Genomic DNA, 15,831 nt, shown 5'->3' on the forward strand with positions numbered 1-15,831 from the left:
GGGAGGGGAGGGCGGATCCGTTACATGGGCTCCTGGGCGGGCCGCGCGGGCTGGACTCGGAACCTGGAGGCGCTGCAGGAGATCATCATTTCCTATTTATTCCGGGGGAGGGGGCTGTTGTGAGGCTAAAAGGATGTGGACACCCTGGATAAAAAACTTCCCGAATTCCACGTCCACCAAACGATCCCAAGCGAGTCAATGACACGTTCCCCCCAGAAACGCTCATCTCGGCGTCTGTTCATGTCAAAAATCGTGGACACAGTCAACAGCGGGGGAGCTGGTCACGCAAACAACGGTACTCACGACGCTGGAAAACCACGCACCCATTTTTAAAAAATGTTCTTGGAGATTGTTTGCTCTAGAGCAGCGGTTCTCAACCTGTGGGTCGCGACCCCTTTGGGGTTGAACGACCCTTTCACAGGGGTCGCCTAAGACTATCAGAAAACACATATAATTATATATTGTTTTTGTGATTAATCACTATGCTTTAATTATGTTCAATTTGTAACAATGAAATTGGGGGTCACCACAACATGAGGAACTGTATTAAAGGGTCGCGTCATTAGGAAGATTGAGAACCGCTGCTCCAGAGAATGTGTATTGACATGAAGAGTAAAAATCAATTCACCAAAGAGTAGGACGAGAGCTTACCTCATTTTCTTAAAAATTGAAATAGAGAGAGTGCGTACAGACAGACTGAAGGGGAAACATTGTTAACATTGGTTATTTGGCGCTATTCAAGAATTTCCAGATTGTTTACCATATCGAGGATTTGGTTGGTCTTGATTTCCCCATTAAGATTAGATAGCTTTACAAATACAAGACGGAATTTGATTCAGCTCTTCCCAGTCTGAAGTGGTGAATCACCGAACTTCCTAACTTCCAGTAAGCAGAATGAGACCATCCGTTTCGTGGTTCCACTTTTGCACAGCGCTGGGCACGGGAGATGCACAGTTGAGTTGCTGGCTGGCTGTGCCATGAAGCTCAGTGTGAGCACCTGGTGGTCCCTAACCGTCCTGAAAAGGGCTCCCTAGCTGGTTTGGCGCAGTGGCCTGCAGACCCAAGGGTCCCAGGTTCGATTCCGGTCAAGGGCACGGCACGTATTTCGGTAGCAGGCTCCTCCCTGGCCCAGGCCCTGGTCAGGGCTCATGCAAGAGGCAACCAATCGATGTGTTTCTCTCACATGGATGTTTCTCTCTGTCTTTCCCTCTCCCTTCCACTCTCTCTAAAAATCAATGGAAAAATATCCTCAGGTGAGGATTTAAAAAAAAGGGGTGGGGGGCTGGCCCCTTCTCTTTGCTGGGTGAGGTATTGATACAAAAACCATGTGCTGACCCACTGGGAGTTTGCAAGACCTCAAATAAATCGCAGTTGCCCTCCGTGAGATGGACAGCATTGGGCTTGGGAGACTTGCATGCAGGACAGCATTCCCTGGAGTGTAAACAGCAGGCGATGGCCCAGTGCCTGTTGAGGCGCACACACTCAGAGCTTCTGGCCTGACGGCTGGCGGGAAACCATAGAGCTGCAACCGGAGCGAAGCATCCACCACTCTGCCCCAGAACACGCACGTGTGGCGATCGCAAACATTTTCAATGATGGTTTTCAGAGATGGAGCCATGTTTTAAATGGTTGCATTTGTAAGAGGACAGCACAAACGCTCGCTCCCCCCCGCAGGTAACCCCCGGGGCCTTGGTGGGAATCAATAGAGCACCTCACACAAGGCGGGTGCCCCACAGCGCCAGCCAGGGAGCCCCTCGAGCAGCCTGGAGGGTGGGTGGGCAGGCAGCCTGGGCAGACCCTCTACTGCTGCGGGGTGGGGGGAGGGGTTCGAGTCACACCGTGATGACCTGGAGAAGGCACCTGTCCTCGGAGTCCCCCTCACCCACGGCCTGCCTTCTCGTTAGTCCTCGCTTCTTCCCACACAGGAGGTGCCAGGGTTAGAGTGACAAGGCCGATGCACTGATGACAGAGCCCCTGTCTTCCCGGCCGGAAAAGGAAACGCATTCACTGCAGGAGAGTTGACGTCAGGGAGTGGGGGCCGCTGCCCCCGGAGCCAGCTGCTCTCTCTGGCAGGAAATCCGGAGCCGAGGCCTGGGCCTCGCTGTCTGGGACTCACTCCCTGACCTGAAGACCCCGCCGTTGCCCAGGGAAGGGCCTCCTCCCCCAGGGAGGGTCTCCCCCCAACCAAGGGCTGTTAGCAAACTCCAGAGGGAGGAAGCGTTGGCCAGCCCACCTCCTGCCTCAGCGGTGATGGGAGACTTTCCTGCGCCCCTTGGACTTGGGGGATGATCCGCTGTTTCAGGGGAGCGCACTCTGGTTTCATAGGGACCCCGGGACTCAGGCTGGGGTGCAAGCAGCCTCAGCCGCTGCCCGCCTCTCCCCCAACTCTTCCACCTGGTCACTGCCTGGCTCACCAACCAGCCTTTTTAAAAAATATATTTTTTATTGATTTCAGAGAGGGGGAGAGAGAGAAATATCAATGATTAGAGAGAATCATGGATCAGCTGCCTCCTGCACGCCCCACTCTGGGGAGTGAGCCCGCAACCCGGGCCTGTGTCCTGACCGGGAATCAAACCGTGACCCCCTGGTCCATAGGTCGATGCTCAACCACTGAGCCAGGCCGGCCGGGCAGCCTGACCTTTTTTTCAACCCCTGATGTTGGCCACACACATTTCTGCCTTAGGATCTTATGTTAGCTGTTCCCTCTGCTTACAGGGTCTCCCCCAGTTCCTCGCATCCTCGGGGCTCCCACCTCCCCTAATAGCCTTCCCGGGCCCATAACAAGGTTCTCTTTCCTCCCCACTCTCTGTGATCTGATCCTGTTCGTTGGCTGATGGCCGTGGGGTTGGTCTCCCTGCCCCGCCCCACCGCACGTGAGACCTCAGAGCCTCCTGAGCTCCGCGCGCCCAGGTGGGGCCCTGGCACCGGAGCGGGCTCCACAGGCGCCAGCTTCACTGACGCACACGGGGCAGGAGCTGCTCAACTCCGGAGCCTCCCGGCTGCACCGGAACCGCCCCCTTCGTGCCTTTCCACCGAGGGTGGGGACAACAGGGGGCTTGGCCACGGAGGTTTCCTGACCTCGACCTGCTGCACAGATCAGTCTGCAAAAGTGCTAGCTCAGGCCTGCCTCCCTGCAGGCCCCGGCCCTTCTCCTGCCTTGCTCTCCCGCGATGTATTCTCCCTGCTGAGCCATGACTCGTCTCTTCCAGTCCCTGATACCCTGTCCCTAAAACTAAGACCTGACGCCAGCCTCCCAGGCACGAGTCATGGCTCTGTTCCCTCAGAGCGGGGCTTGGCAAAAGTTTCCTTAAAAGGCCCAATAGCCCTGGTTGGTCTGGCTCAGTGGCTAGAGCGTCGGCCTGCAGATCAAAGGGTCCCAGGTTCAATTCCGGTCAAGGGCATGTACCACAGTTACAGGTGAGATACCAGTTGGGAGCCGAAAACCAGGATCACAGGCTTTACTAGGGGAAAGAGACCTGCCGGGCTGTCTCGCAAGGGGAGGACAGCAGCACGTGCAGAGGTGAGCACGCCTTCTGAGGGGCGGAATGAGAAGGAATGAGGGCTTAGTGAACTCGGCGTGCGCTGATGGGTGGCTTAATGCATGGTCCATTTAGGAACAAGGGCTGAGGGTATTTGGCAGGTGTGGATTGGCGGTTCAATGTATAGTCCATATAAGGTACATGGTTATCACTCAGGTATTTCTGGGCTGCAGGTCACGTCATACTCTGCCCACCAGTTGGGGGAAGGGAGGATCTATCAGCAGGTTCCTCCCCGGCCCAAGCCCTGGTCAGGGCTCATGCTGGAGGCAACCCATTCTCGTGTTTCTCTCACATCGATGTTTCTCTCTGTCTTTCCCTCTCTCTTCCACCCTCCCTAAAAATCAATGGGAAAATATCATATCCTCAGGCGAGGATTAACAATAAAAATAAAGAAATACAAGTCCCAATAGTAAATATTTTACACTTCATGGTGAATGGCCAGATGGTAATTACTCAACTCTGGAGCCAGAGCAGCCGCAAGCAATACCAATAAATGTGGCTGTGTTGCCAATAAAACTTTATTTACAAAGACAGGCCACCAGCTGGTGCACCGTCATCTGCCTTCCTCCGTTTTGGGAAACAGCCTTCCCCCAAGTGGCCTGACGCTGAGGTCTTCTGGCTCCGGGGCCTGAGTCAGCGGGAGCGGCGGGGAGGCCCGAGGAGCAGAAGGCTGCAAAGAGCAAATCTGCCAAACACTGAAGCTCACATCAACGACCTCCCCTGAGGGGTGGGGGGCCCCCCAAGCTCCTCGCATTTATCATTCCATCTTTCCAGGGTGGAAAATCTTGTCATCTGCAAAACAAAACCCCTATTGCACAAGGGCTCCCCGGCCACAGAGAGGCCCCGGGCGCAGCTGGCATTTCATTAACAAGAAGCCAGAGCCCGACTTTCTGGAAGTGCATCCTGGGCAGAGCCTCTGGGTCGCTCCTGTCCCGGGGAGATGAATGCAGCTCTCGCTCCCAGGGCAGCTCGCCTCTTGTGGCCTGGCAGGCTGCCAGGCGGCCCGGCGCAAGCTGCTGCCTCCTCAGATCCAGCGGCCGGGCGCGGGGAAGCATGGCCTGCGGCCACATATGTCCCAGGGAATCCCGACTCCCTGGGGCTCGCTGGGGTGGCCAGGCCAGGGGCTGGGGGGGTGCCCTGGCAGCACCTTCCCCCGCCCAGCCCCCTGAGTGAGATGAAGCGAGAGGCTAAGAGTGACCCGGGCTAGCCCCTGCTCACACATCTCCAGGGGCTGCCAGCCACCCACCATGCTCCCCACTCCCGGGCACAGGGCCCTCGGGCTGTCCAAGGCACCTGATCACACAGGTGTGCCAGGTGGAGTCGCACCGCAGGCTCCCCTGCGCCCGGGCCTGATGGCGTCCGTCCCTGCCCGGCGTGCAGCGTGTGCAGCCCCGCTGATGGGCGCCCCGCCTTCGGTGCCGGGTTGTGCTGGTCGACCTGACCCTGGGAAGGCCCAGCCCTCCACCGAGCAGTGCCCAGTCCCAGCACGCCCCCGGCCCCCGGAGCTTCAGGTGGCTCCACTAACACCTCCGACCCAGGATCAGCCCACCCAGGGGCCTGGTTCCGGGGCCTTCGCATGTCTGGGAAGGAGGCCCGTGCTCCCCGCCTGCCCACAGGCCTGACCGGAGCCCAGAGAGGGAAGTAGCCAATAATCAGCCACATGAGCCCTTTGGGGAAGTTTTCCGCCTCCCCTTGTAAAAGCAGGGCTCCCAGGAACGGTCTGAGCGCGCAAAAACCAAAAAATGCCAGGTGGGTCCGCCTCCCCCAGGACCTGGGCGGCCGCCACACTGCAGGGCAGCCTGCCCTGAGGAAGTCGGAGCTGTGCTGGTGGGGAGGGGGGCACGGGAGAGGCCCCCCAATGTCGCCCCGGGAATCTCCCTCTGTCCCTGATGGCGACACCCACCCTCCTTCTGACCCACGTCTCTGCCTTGCCCAGATCAGTTTGTGACAAACTGTGTACCTCACAATGGGGAGGAGCCTGGGACCGTCCTAGCGGTGTCACCCCCTGGCCTGGAGGGGGGGGGTGGGGGGGGGCGCGGGGGCACCTTGGAGTTCCTGGTGGAGACACCACCACTGCAGGAAACCCCAGCGCCAGGGGCTCCCGGCCGCCCTGGTCCAGCGGGCAGCCCCTGGCTCACTGCAGAGCAGGCCAGGCAGCTGTGTGGGGTGCAGAGGGGAGGGGGGTTTCTTCCAACACTATGCACCCCACCAGCCCCGGCTCTCCAAAGGCATCCGGGCCCAGGGCTGGGCTCCCAGGAGCCAGCCACACTGCCACCCTCCTGGGCTCTCCAGATCTGGGCACTGCCACTTCAGCCCCGGGCACCGGGCCAGGCCTCCTCTGCATGGCAGCCCAGATGGTTTACCACAGCCTCGCTTCCCAGAACTGCCCGCTGCCTGTGTCTGTTCTGGGCGCAGGCAGAGGCGCCGGCGGGCACAGCACCACTGCGGGCCGATGGAGACTCCTACCCCAGCCCCGGGCAGAGCAGCGCTGGCTGGTTCAGGGTCAGGGGAGATAACGGACTGGAAGCAACTCCCTCTTTCTCTACCCCTCCACCCACACCCCCACCCCCGGCCCCAACTCAGAACTTGGACCAGATGTGAATTCCTCAGAGAGCCCTAGCGCTGGTGGGAAGAAACCCCCTCCCCTCTGCACCCCACACGCTTCACACTCTGCATCCTCCTGAAGTCCCCCCACCCCCCAGACCTCTGTGAGTGGAAGAATGGGTCCCCCAGGACCGGGCCGGGAGCTCGGGCCCAGCCCAACCCCAGCGGCCCGGGAAGCTGAGGCGGCAGTGGGTGGGCGGGGGGCAGTGGGCGCGGTGTTTTCTCTCCCCTCCCTCGGCACTCTTTCTGGGAAATGCCAGAGGCCGGGCCTGGAATGTCAAGGTTGGAAAGAACTCCCGGCTCAGCCTTCCAGCCACAAACCTTTTCATTTGCTCTGGGGCCCTCGGACAGGAACGAAGCCGCCCGCTTCCCTTCCCGCAGGGGCCATTGTCCCGGCCTTGCCCAACGCCCGCCCACCCGATTAGCAGGAAAGAGAGAGAATAGGGCCGCCCTGCTATGTGACCTGTACCCACAAGCCCAAAGGTCACCTCTGTCCCAGCTGCTGCGACCAGGGGTCCCCACCATCCGGCCCGGTGGGCGCAGGGGGCGGGGGGCAGGGGGCTCGGGGCAGGGGGCTCAGAGCAGAGGCTGAGATGCCACAGGGCCCAGCTGCCCAGGGAGCCGCCAGTGGCGGTGAGGGGCAGGGCTTCCTGGAGGTCCCCCAGCATCACCTCCTCGTGGGTCTGGAGAAAGGGGAGCTGGAGGAGGCTCCCTTGCTTCCAGTACCCCCACCCCCCAAGCACCATCCCTACACGAAAGCAGCTCCAGGCCTCACCCATGAACAGGCACAGTGTGAAGTGTGTGACATCAGGCCACCGGTGTCAGACCCAGGCTCCCTCCTGGTGCCAAAGAAAGCCCGCCTGGGGCCATGGCCTTGGCCTTGAGCAACTCTGTGGTCTGAGGCCAGTGTCCCAACCCCCGTGGCCGCAAAGGCAGCCACCAAACAATGGCCACCTTAGTGCGCGCCCCGGGACTGGCTGGAGGACGGGAGAGGGTCCATGCAAATAGGGACCTTGAGTTCGCCAGGCTGTGCCCTGGCTTCCCGGGACCAGCCCGGCCCCAGGGTTCCCATCTCTGAGGTTTGGGGAAGAGCGCATGGGCCATCACACGCCCATGAGTAAGTGGTGCCCCACAGGCAGCTGAAACCGCTGTGGACTTCCCCTCAGTGAGAATGAATATTATCTTTATGACCAAGCACCTTTGACTGGAAATGGGATTCTGACTTCATAGAAGTCCTGCAAAGGGAGAGATTAGGAAAAGGCGGGGGCCTCCTAAATCCCTTCACCGGGAGAACACAGGGTAGGGCCAGGGCCAGCCCTGGATCGCGCTCCTCCCGCCGGGCCCCCAGCAGGCAGGGAGGGTGCGAGGCCAGGCGACCTGCTCTGGTCTGGGCACCTCTCTGCCTGAAAGCGGGTCCCTGGGAAGATGTCTGTGTTGGAAGGCGGCTCCTCCCCCACTCTCGCGGCCACGTCGTTGGCCTCGCTGCCTTGGTCTGGGATTAGTGGGCCTACTAATCCCACCAATCCACACACCCACGCCCACCCTCGCCCACCTCCTGGCCCTCAGGGAGAAGGCTCTGGAGGAAGGGCTGGTGGCATCCGACGGCTGGAGACAAGGGAAGGCCACCACCTCGGCCTCAGAGACTCCTGGGCTCCGGGGACCACGCTCTGGGCTCACAAAGGAAACATCAGATACAGTCTGTGCGCTGGAGTTCCCACCGGACACGGCCCCAGAGCCATTGGTCAAAGTGGAAAGAGCCCCCTGGACGGTTAGGGTCTCCGGTGCCAAGTGTTACAGGGAGCCTAGAAACCAGACGAGTGCGGGTTTCGTTCCACCGGGAGGGAGACAAACACGCAGACCCAGGTCCAGGGGACACTCTGGAGTCAGAGGGAGCTCCCTGTAGCTACAGCGTGAGGGGTCGGCGGGGCAGAGGCCGCTGACGGGTGGAGACGAGCACAGAGCTGTGGACACACTCACTGAGCGGCCGGGGTCATCCCAAAGGCGGCGGGAACCCTGGAGCGATCAGGCAGCCGGAGGGACGCTCGGTGGCTGCTGGACACAAGAGGACAGCTGGTGGGCAAGCATGTCCCGCAGGAGACGCGTAGCTCCCCAAGCAGAGCGCCGCTCACGGCCAACCATCCCCTGGCAGCCCACCGGCTGTCTCCACAGACGCCCGGGGCTTTCGAAATAAGCATGGCCGCCGGGCACCGAGCACTTCGTATGCACAAGGCTCTCTTCTAAGCGTTTCTTTTCCTTCCCTTCCCTTCCCTTCCCTTCCCTTCCCTTCCCTTCCCTTCCCTTCCCTTCCTTCCCTTCCCTTCCCTTCCCTTCCCTTCCCTTTCCTTTCTTTCCTTTTCTTCTAAGCATTTTGCATGCAATCGTTCATTCAGTCCTCACATCTACTGGGTGCGGTAGGTACTGCTATCAGCTCATTTTACCAGCAAGGAGAGCGAGGCACAGCTGGGGGAGTAAGTTGCCCAATGTCACCAGCTACTGGGTGGCAGAGTGGGGCCAGCAGTCCAGTCTCCTGAGTTGGCACACAGGGGGCCCAGCCCCCTTCCCCCTGCGTGTCCTGACTTCCTCCAGCCAGGACAGCCCCGTCCGGGTCCTGGAGTGCCTGCTGCCCTCCTCGCTGCTCTCCCATCAGCCCTGGCCCCTGGCCCCCGCTGAGCTCCCCGCCAGCCATGCAGCCCTTGCTGCTGGTCCTGCCTAGAGCCTGGGCTCGCCTGGGCACCGCACTGCTGTCCTCAGGATCCACCGGTCCCAGAGGTCGCTCCAGCTAGACGGGAATTCCCAGAGCTCTGGCTGTTGCTTTCTATCGCTCCCCGCTTCGATCTCCTCCTCCCTCCTCTCCCCAAATGAACTACCACCTTCGCATAGCATCATAATCACACCCGCAGCCCTTGGGGGGCGCGGGAGGGGGCCGGGAATCCCATGTCTCTCACCTCCCCTCTCTCTGTACAGGATTCACCCGCACGCACGCCGCCTGTCTTCCCAGCACTCTGCCCGGGCCTGCAGGTCTGTGGGAGGGAGAATGACCCTGACTGTGTCAGAGCAGCATAATTTACAAAGCACTCTCTCACCCATTAACTCCAGGGCTATTCCTTGCGAGTCTCCTCGTCCCCCATGAGGTCCGCACAGAAGCGTATGCTCACGGCGCGGCCTCCTGTGGATCAATGGCTGAGAAGGAGAATGGACTCCTGGTTCCAGGGAGAAGGAGAGTCCACCCCGCACCCACACTGCTGTCCTCCGCATCTCGAGGGCAAAGACGGGGGCTTGTTTGTCTCCACAGTTCAGGGCCCAGCACAATGCCTGCTACACCGAACCCCCTTTTTGTGAAACGTGTTGACTAAATCGGTCCCCCCACCCCCCCCACAGAAGGAACAAGAGGACGCCTTGCTGCTGCGCTCCGCTAGGACCGGAGGGTGAGTGGGCGGAATCGTTACCATGTCCAGCACATTCTGACCTCGTGGGGCTTTTTCATCGCAGATGTCTGATGGGAAAAAGGTCACTATTCCTATTTTGCAGAAAGGAAAACAGAGTCCCAGAGAGCCTGCGTGCGTGTTGTGCTGCCCATATCTCAGCCAGAGGTGATGGCACAGTGGCAAAGGCTGTGAGGTCCTACTGGCTCCCCCAGAAGCAAAAGGGCCAGGTCCCGGGTTCTAGACTCCCAGGCTGCCCTGGTGCTGTCAGACGGAGGGGGGGAGAGAGGGGGGGAAGGTGGTGCTGTCAGTGCCGCTTAGCTGGTGCTCGGGTGGGTGTCTGCAGCGCCCACTGCCTGCTTGGGGACAGATTGCACAACCTTCCATCCTCAGACAGCGGGTGCGATGCCTGGTGAGCCCAAGCCACCCACACCCATGCCAGTGGGACCAAGCGCATGTTCACATCCATCACACCAGGCCTTCCCGCCGCCCTCGCCCCCCAGAGATCAGAGCCCTCACTCAGAGGTTGGGGGGGGGGGGGCGGCAATGTGCAGGCTGTGCTGGGCCATCTGCAAGTGGCCCGACTCCTGAAAACTGCTCCCCTGCCGGCCTTTTATTCCCAGGTCCGATTCCGGACGGTGATGTGAATTGTCCTGCGGGGCGTGGGGGAGGCCTGAGGTCCCCCGCCCCAGCTCTTGAGCCAGCCTTGGGCGGCCCCTGCGGTTCCCATTCCAGGGCTTTGGGGGAGCAGCACCAAACTCCACTCCACCTCCGAGACCCCCGGGCGCCCTCTAGCGGACACGGGGTGCAGCCCTCGCTCGCCCTCGAGCCAGTCCCGCCGGGAAAGCGCACCTCGCCGACCCGCGCCGCACCACGCAGGTTTGGAGACCCGACGCTAGTAAAGCGGTCGTTCATTTGTCTGGGTGGGGGGAGGCGGCACCCTGTCAGCATCCGCAGAGAAACTAGCCAAGGGCCCTGGGCCGAGGCCGGACAGCAGCGACGCAGGCTGAGTCCCCTCCAGCCCCGGGACTCGCGCTTTGCCTCGGGGACATGCCCACAGGTGGCCATTGCGCGCCCCCTCCAACTCCCAGTTCCGGCCTCCGTTTCGCGGCCGGACTTTAGGGTGTCCCCAGTTCCCTTTCGGCAGGCCGGGGCCTCACGGGACCTCGATAGGGACCTCGGTGGGCCCGGGTGGGGGCGAGGGGGCGTCCCCGCGAGGTCCGAGAAGGGACGGGGAGCCGGGGCCTCCCAGCCTCCTGGAACTGCCCGCGCTCCCGGCGCGGCGCCCCCGCCTCTGCCAGAAACCAGCCTTCTTAGAAGGGAAGGAGGGAGGGAGGGAAGGAGGAGGGGAGGAGGAGGGAGGGAGGGGAAAGTGTGAATGAGAAGTGGGGGGCGGAGCGCGCGGGGGGAGGGGCCGCTGCCAGGAACGCGCCGGCGAGGCTGGCGCCCAGGCCGCGAGCGTCGCGCTTTGTCTCCGCGCGCGTCTCTGCCGGCCCCGCGGCCCGGCCCGCCCTCGGCCGCGGCCCCTCCCTCCCGCGCGGCCTTTCATGGCTGCGAGTAGTGACTAAACATTACAAGAAGGCCGGCCGCGCAGTTCCAGGAACCGCGGGGGGCGGGGCCGGCGCCGAGTATATACTCACCAACGCGGCCTCCGCGGCGGCTTCGACTCGGACTCTCCGCGCCGCCGCCGCCGCCGCCGCCACCGCGCGACTCCGCACGCCGCCCGCCCGCCCGCAGCCCGCAGCCCGCGCCACGGCCCCCACCTCTCCCCGGCCCGACCGACCCGGCGCTGCGCGGGGAGCCAGGCGGACGCCCGGGCAAAACCCGAGGGACGCACGCACGAGGGAGGGCTCCGCTGTGGACTTCACCGCCGCCAACATCTGGGCGCAGCGCGGGCCACCGCTGGCCGCCGCCTCACCTCGGGGACCGTAGGAGGCTCAGCCCCGAGGCCGGAGACTTCAGTTTGGGATCAGGTAGGAAGGAGGGGCGCGGAGTGGAGGGGTGGCCCTGGCTGGTCCCGGGAGCCTTCCCGGTGTCCCCTCCCTTTCCCGGGTCTTTTCCCGGCAGGGAGGGGACGAGGTAGGAGGCAGAGCGGATGGGAGTCGGAGATCCCAGGTTCCCGGAATGCCCCGGCTGGGGCTCTCGGGCTTCTCGAGTCCTCCCCCCGCGCACCCTCTCCCTCCAGTGCCTCGGGTTTCTTTCTCGGTCCCGACCGCCCTGAGCCACCGGACTGAGCGGCGCCCAGAGCGTCCCGGGCCCTTTCCTGCTTCCCACCCAGCCACGCTCCCGGAGACCCAACTTCCGCGCCCGAGTGCAACTCGGGGACTCCCTGGGTGCCGCCACCCGCCGGCGGGACGAGGGCTGGGCGGGCTCCGCGGGGTACCTGGGTCGAAGAGGGGAGGGGACCGGGCGAGGACCTCCAGGGCAGCGGGTGCCCGGCCGCTCAGGGAGGCGCAGGCACTGGGGCGGGCCGCGCGCGCTGGAGGGTTCCGGGCACTCACGCGGCGCTCTCCTTCCTCCCCGCAGCCCCCCGGGATGCAGTAGCGGCCGCTGTTCGGAGGCCGCCGAGCAGCTGCAGCCGCCACCGCGCAGACCCACGCTGGCTCCGTGCGCCATGGTCACCCACAGCAAGTTTCCCGCCGCCGGGATGAGCCGCCCCCTGGACACCAGCCTGCGCCTCAAGACCTTCAGCTCCAAGAGCGAGTACCAGCTGGTGGTGAACGCCGTGCGCAAGCTGCAGGAGAGCGGCTTCTACTGGAGCGCCGTGACGGGCGGCGAGGCGAACGTGCTGCTCAGCGCCGAGCCCGCCGGCACCTTCCTCATCCGCGACAGCTCGGACCAGCGCCACTTCTTCACGCTCAGCGTCAAGACGCAGTCGGGGACCAAGAACCTGCGCATCCAGTGCGAGGGGGGCAGCTTCTCGCTGCAGAGCGACCCGCGCAGCACGCAGCCCGTGCCCCGCTTCGACTGCGTGCTCAAACTGGTGCATCACTACATGCCGCCGCCGCCGGGCGCCCCCGCCTTCCCCACGCCCCCGACGGAACCCGCCTCCGAGGTGCCCGCCCAGCCGCTCCCCGGGAACCCCCCCAGGAGAGCCTATTACATCTACTCGGGAGGCGAGAAGATCCCTCTGGTCCTGAGCAGGCCGCTCTCCTCCAACGTGGCCACTCTCCAACATCTCTGTCGGAAGACCGTCAACGGCCACTTGGACACCTATGAGAAAGTCACCCAGCTGCCTGGCCCCATTCGGGAGTTCCTGGACCAGTATGATGCGCCGCTCTAAGGGGCCAAGGGCAGGGGTCGGGCGAGGGGCCTGGGTCCCCTCTCCTCCGTGGCACATGGCACAAGCACAAGAATCCAGTGGAGAGAGTCCTGCCGCCCTGGGTGAGCCCAGAGGTGGGCCGGCCCCTCCCGCGGGCCCTCCCCCTGCAGAATGGGGCAGGCGGGGCCTGGAATGTGTTGGAGGGCAGGGGAGTGCCACCTGGGCGCCCCTCCCCCGCTCCGGCCCGCTGGCCGGAAGGGACCACTTCAGCGACAGCATTGGATTGATTCTCCTCTCCTCTCTGCTTCCTTGAACTAGTGAGAACTGCCGGGGAATCTGTAAACTTTCCGAAGGAACTTGTTTGCTCTTTGATTTGGTTTTAAACATGGCTTTCATCCTGAGCACGTCTCAGGCCTGGGAAAGGGTGGACCGGAGAGGGCGCCCGGCCCCCAGGTCTACAGGCTGGCCAAAGAAACGACCACTCCCACCGCCAGCCCAGGTGAGGAGGGTGGCTGCGCGCTCCTCCCCGGCTCTGGAGAGAAGGCCAAGGGGTGACCTGAAGGGTACCACGCTGCTTCCTCCCCCTTGGGACAGCCACCAGGAAACACAGGTCCTAGAGTCCACTGAGGGCTCAGCAGCCCAGGGCCCTTCCCCCGTTTTAAGGGGGAAGTGGCATTTGGAGGGGGAGGGATGGACGGGCTGGTCAGTTCTTCCCCCCACCCCCCTCACACTATACCTCCCAGCACCTGGGGGCTGGGGGGATGGAGGAGATGAGCCATCTTTGACCCCTGATCCCGGCCAGAGAAGATGGAGGATTCTGCTTTGTGCCTCCTCCTATGTCTGGCTCGGAGATTTGCCTTAAACGCTCCCTGTCCCGTGGATGGGGACTGGCACACAAGAACCACACGCTCGGCCGACCCAGGCGAGGCCAAGGGATTCTCAGAGGGCAGGCCGCTGGCCACAGTGCGGGACGGGGGCGGCGCAGAGGTGGATGGCGGCCCCTTCCAGCTGAGCCTGTCACAGGTGCCTCCTGGTGCCTGGGCTCTGGCCCGAGCACAGCCACCAGGCCCCCCACAGCCCCAGGCCCTGCACAGCGCTCCCTCCTCACCTGGGGCCGGGATCCTGCGTGGAGCCATCCATCGGAGGCCGGGGCACCTGCCACCCAGCGGCTGCTCCACAACAGCACTGATCCGTGAAAACTTACAGGAATGTAGCAGCGATGGAATGACCTGGAATTGTTTTTCTGGGGGTGGGGAGAACTTAACACAGTTTCCTGTGTTGGGTATTGGTCTGGATGGGGCAGCTGTGTGTTGGGGTGTTTTCTTGTGTTCTGTTTTGTTTTTCCTCGTTATTTTGGTTTTGTTTTGGGTTTTTTTGATGATGTTTACAACCTGCCTCACTCTGTCTTTTATAAAGATTCCACCTCCAGTCCTCTCCCCGCCCCCACCCAGGCCTTCAAGGCTGTTAGGAGATGCTTGAACTCAACAAAATACCAATCCAAGTCAAACTTTGCACATATTTATATTTATATTCGAAAAGAAACATTTCAGTAATTTATAATAAAGAGCACTATTTTTTAATGAAAAACATGACTTGATCTTTTCTCCCTGCCACCCCCCCCCCACCCTCCCCCGCCCTCCCCCTTCTCTGCCGTGCTTTCTCTTTCACACACACCCACACTCCGTGCCCAGGCAGGGGAGGAGGGCAGGCGGGAGCGCCACCCTCCCCAGCCCTGCCCCCTTGCGGCCCTGGCGTCCTCGGCTCCTCTTCACGTCACTTACAAGCTCCGGCAGCCCCGAGACTGTACCGAGAGGGTAATTCCTGCTCGTCTGATTCAGATCTGACCAGAATATGCAAAGCAAGTTCGAAGGAAGCGCTTCAAAGCGCTTGCAGGGAGCAAGCTGAGCTGTGGTCAAAGCTTTTAGAGGCTCCAAGCTATTAGAGGCGCTTGGCTCCTTGGCAGGGAGGTTTTCCGAGAAAGCCAGACTACAGGGTCCTGGTGATGACCCCTGACCTCGGCGCAGCTGGGTTCACGGGAGGTGGGGCTCTCCCCAGGGGCTCTGCTCCCCACACCACCTCCAGCTCCCCACCTAGTTCCTTGGAGCCCGAGCCTGAGCCGTGGGTGGGGTCCCCGACCATCTCTTCTTCTAGTTCTTTGGTCACTCCCACCCCCTGGGCCCTTGGAGGCCACCCGGATTAACCTTACCAGCCACGCCCCCAGGCTGATGTTCTCACCCCACATTCCCAGGCACAGCTGTGTGTCCACGGGAGCAGGGACTTGGACCGGCCACTTCTGATGCCTAGGACGGTGCTCAGTAAATATTTGTGGACTCGTTGGGGGCAGCCACTCGGGTTCACAGAGGTGAAGCGACCTGCCAAGGACACGCCATTTGGGAAGGTGGGAAAGACACGGGGGTGACCCTAGGAGCATTCTGCCCGAAGCCCCGAGTGCACACCCCGAGCTGCTCTTGGGTGGAGCGCCAGGAGGTAGTGCCACCACCGCCAGGATGCGGGTCTCAGCACTAAGGCTCTGCAAAAAGCACACAAAAAAGACCTTCCCTGCGGCATCTCCTCCCCTGCGTCCTCCTCCAAGCCCCCCAGACCCAGACCCGACAGGTGGAGGGATGACTGGCAGCCCCAAGTCAGGGGCCGAGTCCCCAGCCCTGAGCCGCAAATGCCTGAAACATGCCGGCCCTCGACAAGCTGCTCCAGGACCCAGCGTCCAAAAGGCACCCGAGAGCAAATAAACAACGTTGTGTTTCTTTCCCATTTCCTGACCTTTTGGGGAAAATAACCTACAGTGACCAGGCCCGGCGTCACTCCGTCCGCTGAGTGGACAGAGTACGTAGGAACCACACGAGAGAGACCCCCGCCTCTGCGACTGGGAACACAGGCCAGATAACGTCACCTTCCCAGAGCACCGGGTCAGGGGAGCGGACCCAGTGGGCCTGGCTCCACAGGGCCTCCCGGGAGGATGAGCGCCTGGCAGGCTCTTCCTTGCCCT

General features: G+C 62.3%; 1 protein-coding gene across 1 annotated transcript; it reads left to right on the forward strand.

Moving 5' to 3' along the window:
- Positions 1–11,221: 11,221 nt before the first annotated feature.
- Positions 11,222–14,414, forward strand: SOCS3 (suppressor of cytokine signaling 3). Its single transcript, XM_036338852.1, has 2 exons — positions 11,222–11,538; positions 12,092–14,414. The coding sequence occupies exon 2, from the start codon at positions 12,180–12,182 to the stop codon at positions 12,846–12,848; it is 669 nt and encodes a 222-aa protein (XP_036194745.1). The 5' UTR covers positions 11,222–11,538; positions 12,092–12,179; the 3' UTR covers positions 12,849–14,414.
- The last annotated feature ends 1,417 nt before the right edge of the window (positions 14,415–15,831 follow it).

This window comes from Myotis myotis, unplaced genomic scaffold, assembly GCF_014108235.1.
Source record: "Myotis myotis isolate mMyoMyo1 unplaced genomic scaffold, mMyoMyo1.p scaffold_m19_p_17, whole genome shotgun sequence".
Lineage (NCBI taxonomy): Eukaryota > Metazoa > Chordata > Mammalia > Chiroptera > Vespertilionidae > Myotis > Myotis myotis.